This window comes from Anser anser (genome assembly GCF_964211835.1).
Source record: "Anser anser genome assembly, chromosome: 1".
Classification (NCBI taxonomy): Eukaryota; Metazoa; Chordata; class Aves; order Anseriformes; family Anatidae; genus Anser; species Anser anser.
This window is the reverse complement of record NC_139720.1, coordinates 203,487,033-203,500,047: the sequence shown is the minus strand read 5'-3', so window position 1 is coordinate 203,500,047 and position 13,015 is coordinate 203,487,033. Positions and strand designations below refer to the sequence as shown.

The following is a 13,015-nucleotide window of genomic DNA, read 5'->3' as shown; positions in this document are numbered from 1 at the left end:
TATATTCTCTTACTTAAATTTTTTAGAGTCATATAAGTTTTGTCTTTAGGACTTTGCTCTGTATTCATAAGGTGTATTAACTGCTTTTCATCTACTTAGGCGGTAGGAAAAAAATCCCTTCCATTACATATCTTTTTTATTTATTTTTTCCTTTTCTTTTAACATCCAAAATAAATCACTTTTCCCTGGTTTTGGTTGATATAGCAGTTTTGTTTCAGATTTTTTGCTCTGTGTTATGATTCTCTATGAAACAGTGCATAGCTCTGCCACCAGGGTTTCTTTAGCCAGCTGCCATTAAAGCAACTGTGATTTGTGAAGTCCTTCAAAATGCAGAAGAAATGGAAATCAGGAAGTGGAACTGACAGTCACAGCAGCTAAAACCCCTTGTATTTTAGCAAGTGTGCCATTCTCATTAATCTCCTAAAGCTGCTAAAATTAATTCTGATGAAATGTGCCTAGTTACTAGCATTGGGAAAATTACTGAAACTATGTTTAGTTAGTTTTCAAGTTAAGCCATGTTTAACTTGAAAATAAGTCACTTATACTCGTTAATAAGTTTAAATGAAATAGTCAAATAAGTTTAAAATTATGGAATTTAATATTTTCTGAGAAAGCTTAGAATGCATATCTACATACTTAGTATTTATATTTAGAAGGGAAAACTGGTAGCAATGGACATGATTCTATGACTTTATGGTTCTATAATTCTATGACATGAAGGTGTTGGTACTCAATGAGTTCCTTGCCTCAGTCTTCACTGCCAGTCAGGCTTCCCATGTCTCTCATTTCCCTGAACCTCTAAGCGAGGGCTGGGGAAGCAAAGTCCCTCCCACTGTAAGCGAAGATCAGGTTCGAGACCACCTGATGAAGGTGAACAAGTACGAGTCTATGGGGCCTGAGGTCATGCAACCCAGGGTCCTGAGGGAACTGGCTGGTGGAGTTGCAAAGCCTCTCTCCATCTTATTTGAAAAGGCATGGAAGTCAGGTGAAGTCCCCAGTGACTGGAAAAAGGGAAACATTGCTCCCATGTTATAAGGGGTAGAAAGAAGGACCTGGGGAACAACAGATTAGTAATCCTCACCTTTGTGCCTGGGAAGATCATGGAATAGATCCTCCTGGAAGCAATGTCAAGGCACATGCAGGACAAGAAGGTGATCCAGCAGCCAACATAGCGTCATCAAGGGAAAATCATGCCTGACCAATCTAGTGGCCCTCTACAATGGAGTGACTTCATCAATTAACAAGGGAAGACTGACTGATATCATCTACCTGGATTTCTGTAAGGCTTTTGACATGGCCCCACATGACTTCCTGATCTCCAAACTGGAGAGAGAGAGAGATTTGAAAGGTGACCATTCAGTGGATAAAGAGTTGGCTTGAAGGTTGCACCCAGAAAGTGGTGGTCAATGGCTCTATGTCCAAGTGGAGGCTGGTGATGAATGGTGTCCCTCAGGAGGCTGTCTTGGGACTGGTACTGCACCTTTATCAATGACATAGTGGGATCAAGTTCACCCTCATCAAGTTTGCAGATGACACCAAGCCGAGTGGTGAGGTTGATACAACAGAAGGAAGGGATACCATCCAAAGGGACCTGGACAAGCTTGAGAAGTGGGCCCATGTAAACCTAATGAGGTTCAACAAGTCAAAGTGCAAGGTGCTGCACCTGGGTTGGGGCAATCCCAGCTGTGAGCACAGTCTAGAAGAACTCATTCAGAGCAGGATTTGGGGATTCTGGTAGATGAAAAGCTTGACATGAGCCAACAGTGTGCGCTTGCAGCCCAGAAGGCCTCATCAAAAGCAGTGTGGCCAGCAGCGAGAGTTAGGGGATTGTCCCCCTCTACTCTACCCTTGTGAGGCCCTACTTGGAGTGCTGCATTCAGGTCTGGGGCCACCAGCACCAGAAGGGTGTGGATCTGTTAGAACAGGTCCAGAGGGGGGCCACGAAGTTAATCAGAGGGCTGGAGCACCTCTCCTATGAAGAAAGGCTGAGAGAGCTGGGGCTGTTCAGCTTGAAGAAAAGAAGGCTCTGAGGTGACCTCATTGCAGCTTTTCAATATTTAAAGGAGTCTTATAAGAAAGATGGAGAGCAAACTTTTTCTTGGGTAGACAGTGACAGGACAAGGGAGAATACTTTTAAATGAAAAGAGGGGAGATTTAGACTAGAGGTTAGGAGGAAATTCTTCATGCAATGGGTGGTGAGACACTGGCACATGTTGCCCAGAGAAGCTGTGGATGCCCCATCCCTGGAAGTGTTCAAGGCCAGACTGGATGGGGCTTTGAGCAACCTGGTCTGGAGGGAGGTGTCCCTGCCCATGGCAGGGGGTTGGAACTGGGTGGTCTTTAAGGTCACTTCCAACCTGAGCCATTCTATGATTCTACTTTTCACCTGTGAAAACTGGAATACAAGGGGGATCGGTGGAGTTTAAAATAAAAAATTAAGAGAAGTTTTGTTCACTATCATGTAAAAATATTAGTATCTGATTCCAGACTTGAAATGATAGAGCTGAAAAAAGAAGGTGGAAAAAAAATAAAGGTGACCTTTATGGTCAGTATGGAACCTCTGCTGACATGAATACAATAAGAAATAAAATTCTTTAATTTATAAGTCCAAGGGTGAAAGTTCATGTTTCAGAACATTCATTGGTCTACATTTTTTTTTAATTTGATTTTTTATATTTTTTTTAGCTAAATTTAGTAGCTAAGTTAGTGTCTACTTTAGTGGCTAAAGTAGAGCGTTGCTTTCCAACTTGAAGCAACATCTTATTTTTAAGAAGGTGATGATGAGTTACTGCTCCAACACTGTGCAGAGCAAGCCTGTTTATCAAGGACAGTCTTCTCCTGTGCTTAAGGGAGCCTCCTCCCTCCTTGCTCCTGGCTTTTCCACAGAAACAGCTGACAGTGGCAAGGAGGTATCACTCAATGATATAATTATTCTACCTGAAAAGGATTTGTGTGATATCTGTATATTTAATTAAAAACTTCTGATGAGGTGATCTGCGTGTGTGCCCACAACGTGTGCAAGTATGGGTGCACGAGTGTGTTGTTTCTCTAGTCTTGCCAGTTGAGTCCACTCAGATCAACAGACATTTTGCTTGTAGTGACCCATGTTCTTCATCCCTCAGAGCATGCAAATGCATCGTAACATGCCAACAACACTGAAATGAACTAAGTAGTTGAAGAGGAGTGCTCCTCTAACCTTATACAAAGAATTGTGTAGTTTCTCTTGTGACTGCATGACAACCTGGATAACTGGCTGAAAGGATGCAGAACTGGAAGGTGGCTAAACTAGCTCAGTTCTACCACTGCAATGGTTTATCTTGTTGCCCTTTCTTTTATTTTAAATAGCTGTTTGTTCTGTGGAGATAAATAACAATGAAACACAAAAGAAGAATGATACAGGGAAAAAAAAATCATTTTGTCCTGTACTAAGTACCAGAAGTAAATGTCTTTTGCAATCACATTGTGAACAAACAAACAAAAAAGTGCTTTTCTGTTTACAAGGACAAGGACATTTACTAGTATTACTCCTTGAACTGTAATCAGTCATTACCTCCTTTCCTCATGGAAGTCACAGCTGATATTTACAAGAATAACTATAATCTATGAGGATGAAAGAAACTAAAAAGTGAGGGATAGCTGGCAGACAGAACCTTTGCAATTGACCTCCCAGCACAGCCACCAGTGACAGCAATGTTGGCATCTGTTTCACCAGCATGTCTGGTTGGAATGGGAAACGAAGTGTCTGGTGTCTGAATGAAACGTTTCTCTTGTCATGACCTAAAATGCAAAAATGATTTCAATATCAAATACAACTTTTTCCCTCTCTTACTGAGAATTCATCTCAATTGTCAATCAAGGGAGTTAGTGCTGGGTTTTACTTCTCATCTGAAAAATGTCACTTCAAGCATCTCTGAGCACACCTCTGCTACACTGGAGCATCCTATCAACCAGATAGGGAGAGAAGAATGCCACTTCTTGAACTGTCAGTTCTGCTTCCAGATGCACACAGTTTTAAGATGTTTTCAACATTGCTTAGCTGACATGTTCTGTTATTAATTTCAGTGGACTTTACGATAATTTGCTAAAGGTATGAAACTGAAATGGGAAAAAATAGAAAACATCAGCTTAGCACTGACTGAAATTAGAAGCACAAGCAGTGCACAAGAAAAGCAAATTAAAAAAAAAAAAAAAGAAAAAGAAAGGGAAAAAATATAAAGGAAGAAAAAAAATTAAAAGGATTTAACACTCCTAGTTTTATACCCAGAAAAAAGGAAACAAGGATTGATTGGAATTCCATCCTCTGCAAAGCACACACGACTGGAGGAACTTCCAGTGTTCTGCATGCCTGATAAATAACTACAGGAACATTTATGTATATTGGCAAAACAATTACTACACTGAATTAAGCAGTTTCTTATTTGTTGTATTTAATCAAACCAAAAATGCAAATATGACAATGTCTTGATGCTTGCTTTGTGAAAGCCTCATAAAACACCCCATTCCATAATTGATTTTATCTGATATATGTGAATGATGCTTACTGGTGTTACAGAAGTAGTAATTCTGTTAATCATTAATTGCCTTTCAAAGCATACCCATTTACTAAGTTATGTCACTTTTCATCTTGAGGGTAAAAAAAAAAAAAAAGCTATTTGTAAGACATATTCAGGGATCATTAAGCCCCGATGTGAAAAATATCCACACTAGGTTTGGAACAAAAAAAATGATACTGCATGAGGGATTTGAGAACATGAGCTGAACAATCCTGTCCAGATGAAACTGCACAGACTTTTTTAGTCTAACTGGGACTTGGTCAGTGTCACGGGACATCTTCATTGCCATTACAATACAAGCAAGAATAGATGATGGGATCTTTTCATTTTCCATATGTGGTCAGATGCCTGTATCTGTCTTTTTCCATGTGCACTTCATCACAGTGATGTTCAGCACTGGTCTGGTACTTACTGAGACAGAAGATCTGCACCTACTTTCCTTTCTGCAACATCTGTGCTCTCTCTGGGAGGTTCCTAGGCTACTCAGTGGCAACTTTACTGAGCTCACAAAATTTGACAGGACCACTGGCCAGGACACTATGGCTGGAGACAACAAAACACAGCCATCAAATGCAATTGCACTCTCTGTTAAGCAGCACATATTCTTAACTGTTTGAGTAGGTCTTGCAGCTGACAGTCTTGCTGTGGTACTATTAGACTGACACAGTTTCCAGTCTTTTTGCCTGTTAGGGCATCCTCTTTAACGGGAACCTCTTTCTCATCTCTACTTGACTCAGACCGATTACTCTCTGGAATGCAAACAGATTCTTCACTGTGAAGATATAAAATATAAAAAAGAAGTTTTTCAAGTGTTTATATATGGCCGGGAAAAACAAAGCTGAATACTGTACAATGAAATACAGTTGTTTGACATGTACATGTACTTTTCTGCTCTACAAAATTCTGTTATATAGCAACTCCAGGTAACTTTAAAAGGAAGAATAATTATCATCAAAGACAATGCAATGTAGGAAAAAAAAATAAAAATCTAGACATCACACAGACAAGAAACAGAATCCCGGCTGACAAAAAGTAACAGGGCTGTATACATTTGGTACACCACACAGTTATGAACGTTCCTGATGTTACTTAAATGGCAGGAATCCCCCAGGTGTGTGCTAAGTGGCATTATAGCTGATAGCCTTATGTACATGAGTGGATATAGTTGCACCCTAGGGGAACATAACACCGCGAGTGTTTCACTGAACACCCTCCTACAGTAATAAAATCCACCTGTGATGTAACACTTGGGGAAAATAAAGGTATAATTTGGTCAAACTGTGCTCAGTGGATGCATTTACAAAAACCTTGCAGGGGTTAATAAAGATCTTTTAATAAACAATAAAGCAAATGTTTCTAACTTGTAGCAAAATGCAACATACAGATAAAATGTTTATTAAGAGTATCATTTTTTGATACCCTTATTTAGGTTTACAGCCAGCAGTGACACAAGTAGTTTATTCATTTTTTTAATGGAGATGTCTGGAGAAATGGATTTTCTGTCCTATTGGAGAGTCTGACATTTGGAAATCTGACTGGACTCAAAATGAGATGGATAGTTGAAACCTCCAAATATTTCATAGAACTAAATTATGCAAAATATTCATTACAAAAACATAAAAATGTCCATATTAAAATGGCTCATCCCAGGAACAATTAAAAATGTAGTAAATAATATTCATTAAAGTCATAACATTGATATATAACCTTATCCAACATGTCTAAAACAAAAAACATATATTTAAATTAGATTAAATGGAGAAAGTTTTGAAAAATATGTTCTGAGCTCTATTTAAAATGTGTTTGAAACCTTTCCTTAGAACCACTGTACAACTTAGTACTTTTCCACAAGACATTTTGACTGGGAAGAACCAACATTTTCATTTTGAAAACATTTTCATCAACCTTGTTTTCTTTTTATGAGCGCTGCTGATTAGACAAATTATAGCCCCTAATATGTAGTGGGGCCACCATTCTAAAGTGGTTCTGGAGCTGTTGATGTTTGAATACTGTCTCTCTTTATCTGTCCTACTGGGTCAGGTGTGAAGTTTCTCCTCCCCAAAGCACTATATTATGACAACATCACACAGGACATGTGGTTCGCATCACTCAAATGAACACGGTGTAGGTTTTTTGCAGTCAGATGAAACACAGAAATCAGCAGTGGCCATGTGTTTTTTTTTAGATACTTTTTTTTCTAGACATACTATATGGGATGCACAGGAATTACAGAGAGGATCTGGGCTGGCATTGTCCCAGGGCTGTTCCTCTTGTTCACAGACATATCACACTGACCTAAGGCCACTTGCTTTTGGCTTACCTGGTCATTGTAGCTCTCCCACCATTCCCCATACTCCCTTTTGGGGTGAAACACTCTATTTCCGACTTGTGCGGGGCCAGTCTCCTGCCTTTGTACCTAATAAATCACGACAACAACAGGAGCAAACAGAAAGAAGTGATTGTGTGCTCAGCTTTCTGTGACAGCTGCTGTGCAAAGGGCCATGCACATGAATGTTACTGTGGCGGTGGTGAAATATAGTGCAAAGCAGCTGTGGGAGCGGTAGAATAGCTCCCCAGACCTGTGCTAAAGCAAACAGGGCTATGCAGGAGAGGTGCTCACCATTTATCCACATATATGCATATTGGAAGAGCTAAAAAATTCTACAGAATAAATAACACAGTAACCTTTTGTCTATAACAATTTTTGGAGTTAGACCAGCATGTGAAGGCCAGTAGTTTAAGCCAAACAACACAAATTAAGGAGCAGTGAGAAATTAACTGGTGGCCACATTCTCAATTTTAACTTATTCTCTTTCTCTGATACTCCATGTCTGTAACACTTGTCTTCTTCCTCTGCTTGCCAAAGCAAGCACCAGTGTGGTTGACTGCTTGGCTAAATTTTGGGTGGGATCACATTTCATGTCACAAAAGGGCCTTTAACTCTCCATTTGCAATAAAAGGAGGCTAGATGACTTTTAATACTTAGATATGAAGTCAAGTGTAAACAATACCAATGCTAGAACCCAGTGCAGTACTATGAATGCCTTAAATACCATACCTTGAACTTGGATTAAAAAAAAAAATAAAATACTTGGATAAACAATTTAATACTTGAGGATTTAATTAATCCCTGAATAAGATACCAAGAATAAGATACCAAGATCTGGTCATCATTTACTCTCTGAGCACTTAAATGGGATAAGAATATTGCAGAGATCTTATGCTGGCTGTCTTCCCAGTGGTGATTTTCATCTTAATTGTGCAAATTTCTGTGCTATGTGTTGAAATATCTAGTCAAATGCTTTAATAAAATTTAGGCAAAATGTGTGCAGCAGATCACTTCTCAAAAAGTTGTTTGTGATATTTCATTCCCACATGCTATAAGCTTCATCATGGGTATTTAACAAAATTCTGTGGGAAGAAGTCAGTTTAGTTTAACACTGCTAACATGACAGACTAAATGGATTATTTATTGCTTGTCCATTAACCTGATCTAGATAACAAAAGGTACCTTGAAGACAACAATCCTGAAAAAGAGAAATATCTTGAGTGAACACAAAGTCTTAACTTTGGATGCAATTATAGTAGATCATCAGGGGTAGTGCATATTGCATAAATAACTGAGGAAGCAGCTTAGTGAACCTGAGAGTGAACTGGAGACAGTAAAGTGAGATGTGCTCAGTGCAGAGAAGTCCTTTCATTTACAAATTATAACCTTACTGAAAGAAGGAACAACAGGAGCTTTGCAGACTGGCTACCAAGGGTTTTAAGTCAATCCACAGGGTGGTATGTGCAGTGCTCCCAAATAGGTATCAAGCTCACTCAGGACACATACATAGTAAATGGAAGTTGATTCCTAGAGCAGAGGAAAAAGCGGACGGGCTTAGAGAGCAGAAAAATTCACTGAAAATACAAAGGAAGTCAAACTGCATCATACAAATTCAATTGAGGTAACAAGAGAGAAAGAGCAAAGAGAAAAGAATGTGTGAAAACTTCATAGGAAAGGAAGGAGATAAAGATGGTGTGAAGGTTAGATGTCAAAGAAGATAGAGTTTAGGAAGAGCAGGAAGAAAACACAGTTACATTTAGACCTGTTAAGCAAAAGAGATGCTTTGTGCTCAAAAAGACAGAAGGAGGAAAAGGCATGACTAAGAAAAGGGATTTGGAGAACCTAAATGCTCACAATAAGCAGAATTCTAAAAAAGTAGCCAACTGAGGGAAGAAGAGGTAAGTCCTTGGTAATCCATTCTGAAACAAAACCCTGGTTGAGATGCTTGTGAAACAGATAAAAAAATATCCCATTCCCCAGTCACCACCATAAATTTCACTGCCTTGCAAGTCAGCAGAATGGTTCTCAGAGAGATTGCTATGAATGTCTCAAGTTTTGCTATTCACTCAAGAGCAAATTAATCAACAGAAGAAATATGTTGTCACAGACTGCCCTGAAGTAACTGTTTCATGACAATTCAGTGCTCAAAACTCATATAATTATGAAAGCAGTGACCAAGCTCTAATCAACCTTCCTACTGTGGGAAGTGCGTCTCTGGAAAGAGATACCAGAGGTTCTGCATAAAAAAGGTTTTCAGCATTCAAAACAGATAAAGGTCATAATATGTCCCAGAATGTCTTGTATCAGAAAAATGTCAAGGTATTTTGTCCCCCTCTTGGTTGTTAAAACAAATAACTTTAAATTATTTAATATGAGGAGATTAAAAAAGAAAACAAACAAAACAAAAACAAAAACAAACAAACAAACAACAAAAACACCCTGAAACATTTTTTTGCAGTTGTCATATCAAATGCTGACACTAAAATGATTTTGTATTTCACCTGGCATATGAAGGAAGCATAAAACACTACAGTGTGAGCAGTGTTTGCGAGAACGGATTTCTTTTTTTAGGGTCAGTTCCAGGACTGTGTACTGGTTAGAAGAGAGAGAGGACTTTGTGTCTGTGCAAAAGAGCAGTTCAGGAGCAAATGCAGCTAAATTCTGTTGAAGGCTTTGAAAAGTTCTGCATTGGCCTTAGGGTCTTTTTTGTACTTTTTATGTTTGTTTGCTTGTTCGTTTGTTTCATCTGTGGGCATGGAGTTGCAAGTTGTTTCATTTTGTTGTTTTTCAATCTTTTTATTTATTTATTTATTTATTTATTTTTCACAGAGGTGAGTTGTCCTCAGAAGAAATGTTTAATGATGCACCCCAATATGATTTATGAGTGTCAATCAGTTACAAGAAAGTAGAGAATTAATTCCCAGTAATTCAATCCCTGCAGTGCTTTGTCACCAAGCACTTTGGAAACCTACTCTGTCTTACAGAGCAGTGCTCTGCACTTTCCAGAAAGGATCAGGAGAGAGAATTAAACTCAGTCCTGGGCTGAGAGAAGCCACATCTGTATTGCCTGAGCTTTGGCAATACTCGATGCACATATTAGAAGGAAACACAAGTGTGACTGCTCGGATTTGAGGAACCATTACATCTTCTCCTTGCCACCTTCACCTTCCACCAAAACTCAGCTTGTAGACCAAAATTAATGGATATTATGGGAAGTAAGGGTGGAATAAACATTCTGAGCAACACCAATAGTCATCTATTGCAATGCTTTAGAAACCATGTTTAGATCTCTTGACGTGTCTCCCCCTACTTTTATATTTTTTATTTTTTCAGTGAAGGTGTGAGTCCCTGTATTAATGAGTGTTTTGCATAGTCTTTGAATATGGACTATTTTAGACTTTTTTAGACTATGTCTTCACTTTAGAGACAGGTGTTGGCAACCTGGAGATATATATATATATATATATCCAGTATATATATCCAGTATATATATATATACATTGAATGAAGAGTTAAGCAAATCTAATTTGTTGTGTAGGAGATGGAGATCTATCATCAGTTCATATTTCAAATGCAATCTCATAATGATATGGAGAAATTTATTTATTGAACACCAAATGTGTACTTGGCACTGTTTAGACCCAGAGGAAAAGAGTAGGTTTGGTCAACAGGATTTTTCTACTGCAAGGTAGGAGTAATGTCTTCATGAAATTGTACCTTGCAAGGGTGGAAAAAGTGACATTTCCATGGGAACATTTAACAAGACAGAGAAAGTAGAGCCAAATCTGATTGTAGGGCAAGGGCTAATCCTGTACTGGGGACAGACGTTCACTATTGCACTTATTAATTCCTAAGGGTCTTGTTAAGTATTATGATTACAGGTTTTGGTCTGAGATAATGAGCATGGTATAAGTGTCTAATACTTAAGTGTCTAATACTCTTTCTGAATAATGCTTTTTCCCTTAAGTTAACAGTAATAAAAGCAGGTGATATCTATTATTTCAACCCCAAAACTCTGTTTTTCTCTATTTTGGAATGAAACTGAAGAAAGACTTTTTAAATCCCTGAAAAGGGAAATTAATAGAGGAGAGGAGAGGAAAGAAGAAGAGAGGAGAGGGGATTCAGAAAGCTTAATAGGGCATTGATGAAATATTGTCTCTTTGTTTTCCATCACTTTTACAAATTTTTTTTTCAGTGCACTTATGCCTGGTACTTGGACAGGCAGATGAATGTTACAAACCTGCCCACTTTTCCAGGATCAGTTATATATGCCAAATCTTATGTACAAGTAGTATTTTTCACCTGCACTATTACTTGGCATTATTATTAAGAAACAACGAAGATCTTGCATTTCACAGCAGCAGAGTTAGGGCTGACCTTTAGACTAGATTAAAAAAAAAAAAATTGTATGAAATTTTCATCATAAATGGGTAAAGGATGGACTGTGAAGGATATTTAGCATTGTTACTGTTTTGAACTGCAAACACACTGTTCTTGAAAAACCATTCTGCAAGGCAGGTCATGCTACTTTGATATTGTACTACATTGCACTGAACAATTTTAAAGAGGTCTAAGTTTATTATGGGCATTTTCCTATCTATATCATGAATAATTTTGTATGATTAAATATGACACTTTTTGATTCTTTCTTTTTAAAAAAAAATCAACATGGAAATATTATTTGCTTAATAGCACAATTTCAGCAAGCGAAATACGTTAAACAAAATGCATAATTAATTTATTTGTTTCAAGTGTAGCAGAATCTTTTTTCTTTTTTCCCCCTTTTTTTTTTTTTACAACTTATTATATTAAGCAATTGCTTATGTAATTGCAACTGGTGAATCAAGATGAGTTTTTTGACGGTGTGCTATACAAACCATTATAATGAATTAAGGAAAGAAGAGTAGTCCAATAATAAAATATTGCCAGTATGTTTATTTCCCTTCCTCCAGAAGGGATATTTCTGAGATGTCGGACAAAGAATTTTATAGGATTTCTGTACATTAGCATATTATTTACAGAAAACTTGTTGTTATCCTTAATGTATTCACTGCATTGAATTTCTGTCCTCCCTTTTGTCAGGTTTATGTAACTACAGATGCCATAGGAAGGTCTCATTACTTTATTCATTAATTCATTCTTCACGTTGAAAAAGAAAGATATACTTCATTTGCTCTGAAACACTGTAAATGTTAGAAAATTCTCTAGGTTTGTGAAGTAGATGGATGGGAACCCACTTTGCAGAGGCAAATATCACATTTTTTAAGATATTTTTAAAATTTGGTGACTTATAAGAAAGGTGTTTCTCTTTTCTGATGTTTTTTATCAATTCAATCCATTATGCTATCCTGTGTATTTCATATATTGACTAAAATATTGATATTTTCATATATATATTTCATATATTGATATTTTGATTTCTAATGTTTTGCGTCTTTTCTGGATGTTTATTAAATTTTGAACCTTTCCTTTTCTGCTACCACATTATTGAATTGTGAACTGAAAAAGGACTTTTCTCTCTCTCTCTCTCTCTCTTTTTTTTTTTTGTAAATGTGTTGTTGTGTTGCAGTCCTCAGTTGTCAACATACTGGGTAAACATTTCAACATATAATCCTATAACCAAAACTATAGAGAAGTAAAATATAGCGTTTTTATATATTTTAGCAAACCCCTGGCTTGAATTTCAGTTACAGTTTTTAGAAAATATCTGTAATCAGAAACAGTTCTAAATCAGCTGATATTCCGTCTCCTCTACCTCTCTATGCCAAATTCCAGTATTCAAGTACAAATACCATATTTATAATTCATACAGGCTTTTTCATATGGATAGATGTCTTGTTTGGACCTAGGCTAGAAGTCTTAGTCTTCTGTTTACCAAATTAAATATAATGACAGTTCATGTAAAAGTTTGCTCTGGAAAGAACCAGAAGTTCCTTTCGTAGAAAAACCTGTGTTCAGACCAGATGGTAGTGTGCAACAGAATTTATATCCTGCTTGCAAAATGGACATGAGACCATATGCATGGCTTGTCTCATACTCTTCAGTGTGAGTGACAAAGATAATATTGATACAGTATAGAGTGACATTTATTTGTCACCAGAATTTCAGGAGACAAGTTGGAAGATGAAACACA

General features: G+C 37.4%; 1 protein-coding gene across 8 annotated transcripts in view; it reads right to left on the bottom strand.

The window, feature by feature from the left end:
* The window catches only part of GRM5 (glutamate metabotropic receptor 5), a 292,635-nt gene that overhangs the window by 11,792 nt on the left and 267,828 nt on the right, over window positions 1-13,015 (bottom strand). For 4 of the 8 annotated variants that reach the window (XM_083840275.1, XM_083840276.1, XM_083840274.1 and 1 more), the window contains 2 exons: window positions 6,874-6,969; window positions 5,164-5,325 (listed from right to left, as the gene is read on the bottom strand). The exons of 1 other annotated variant lie outside the window; for it this stretch is intronic. In XM_083840275.1, the coding sequence (XP_083696401.1) occupies window positions 5,164-5,325; window positions 6,874-6,969 (258 nt within the window). The remainder of the gene's footprint in view (window positions 1-5,163; window positions 5,326-6,873; window positions 6,970-13,015) is intronic. 3 more of the 8 variants (XM_083840279.1, XM_083840278.1, XM_083840277.1) reach the window with 1 other exon arrangement.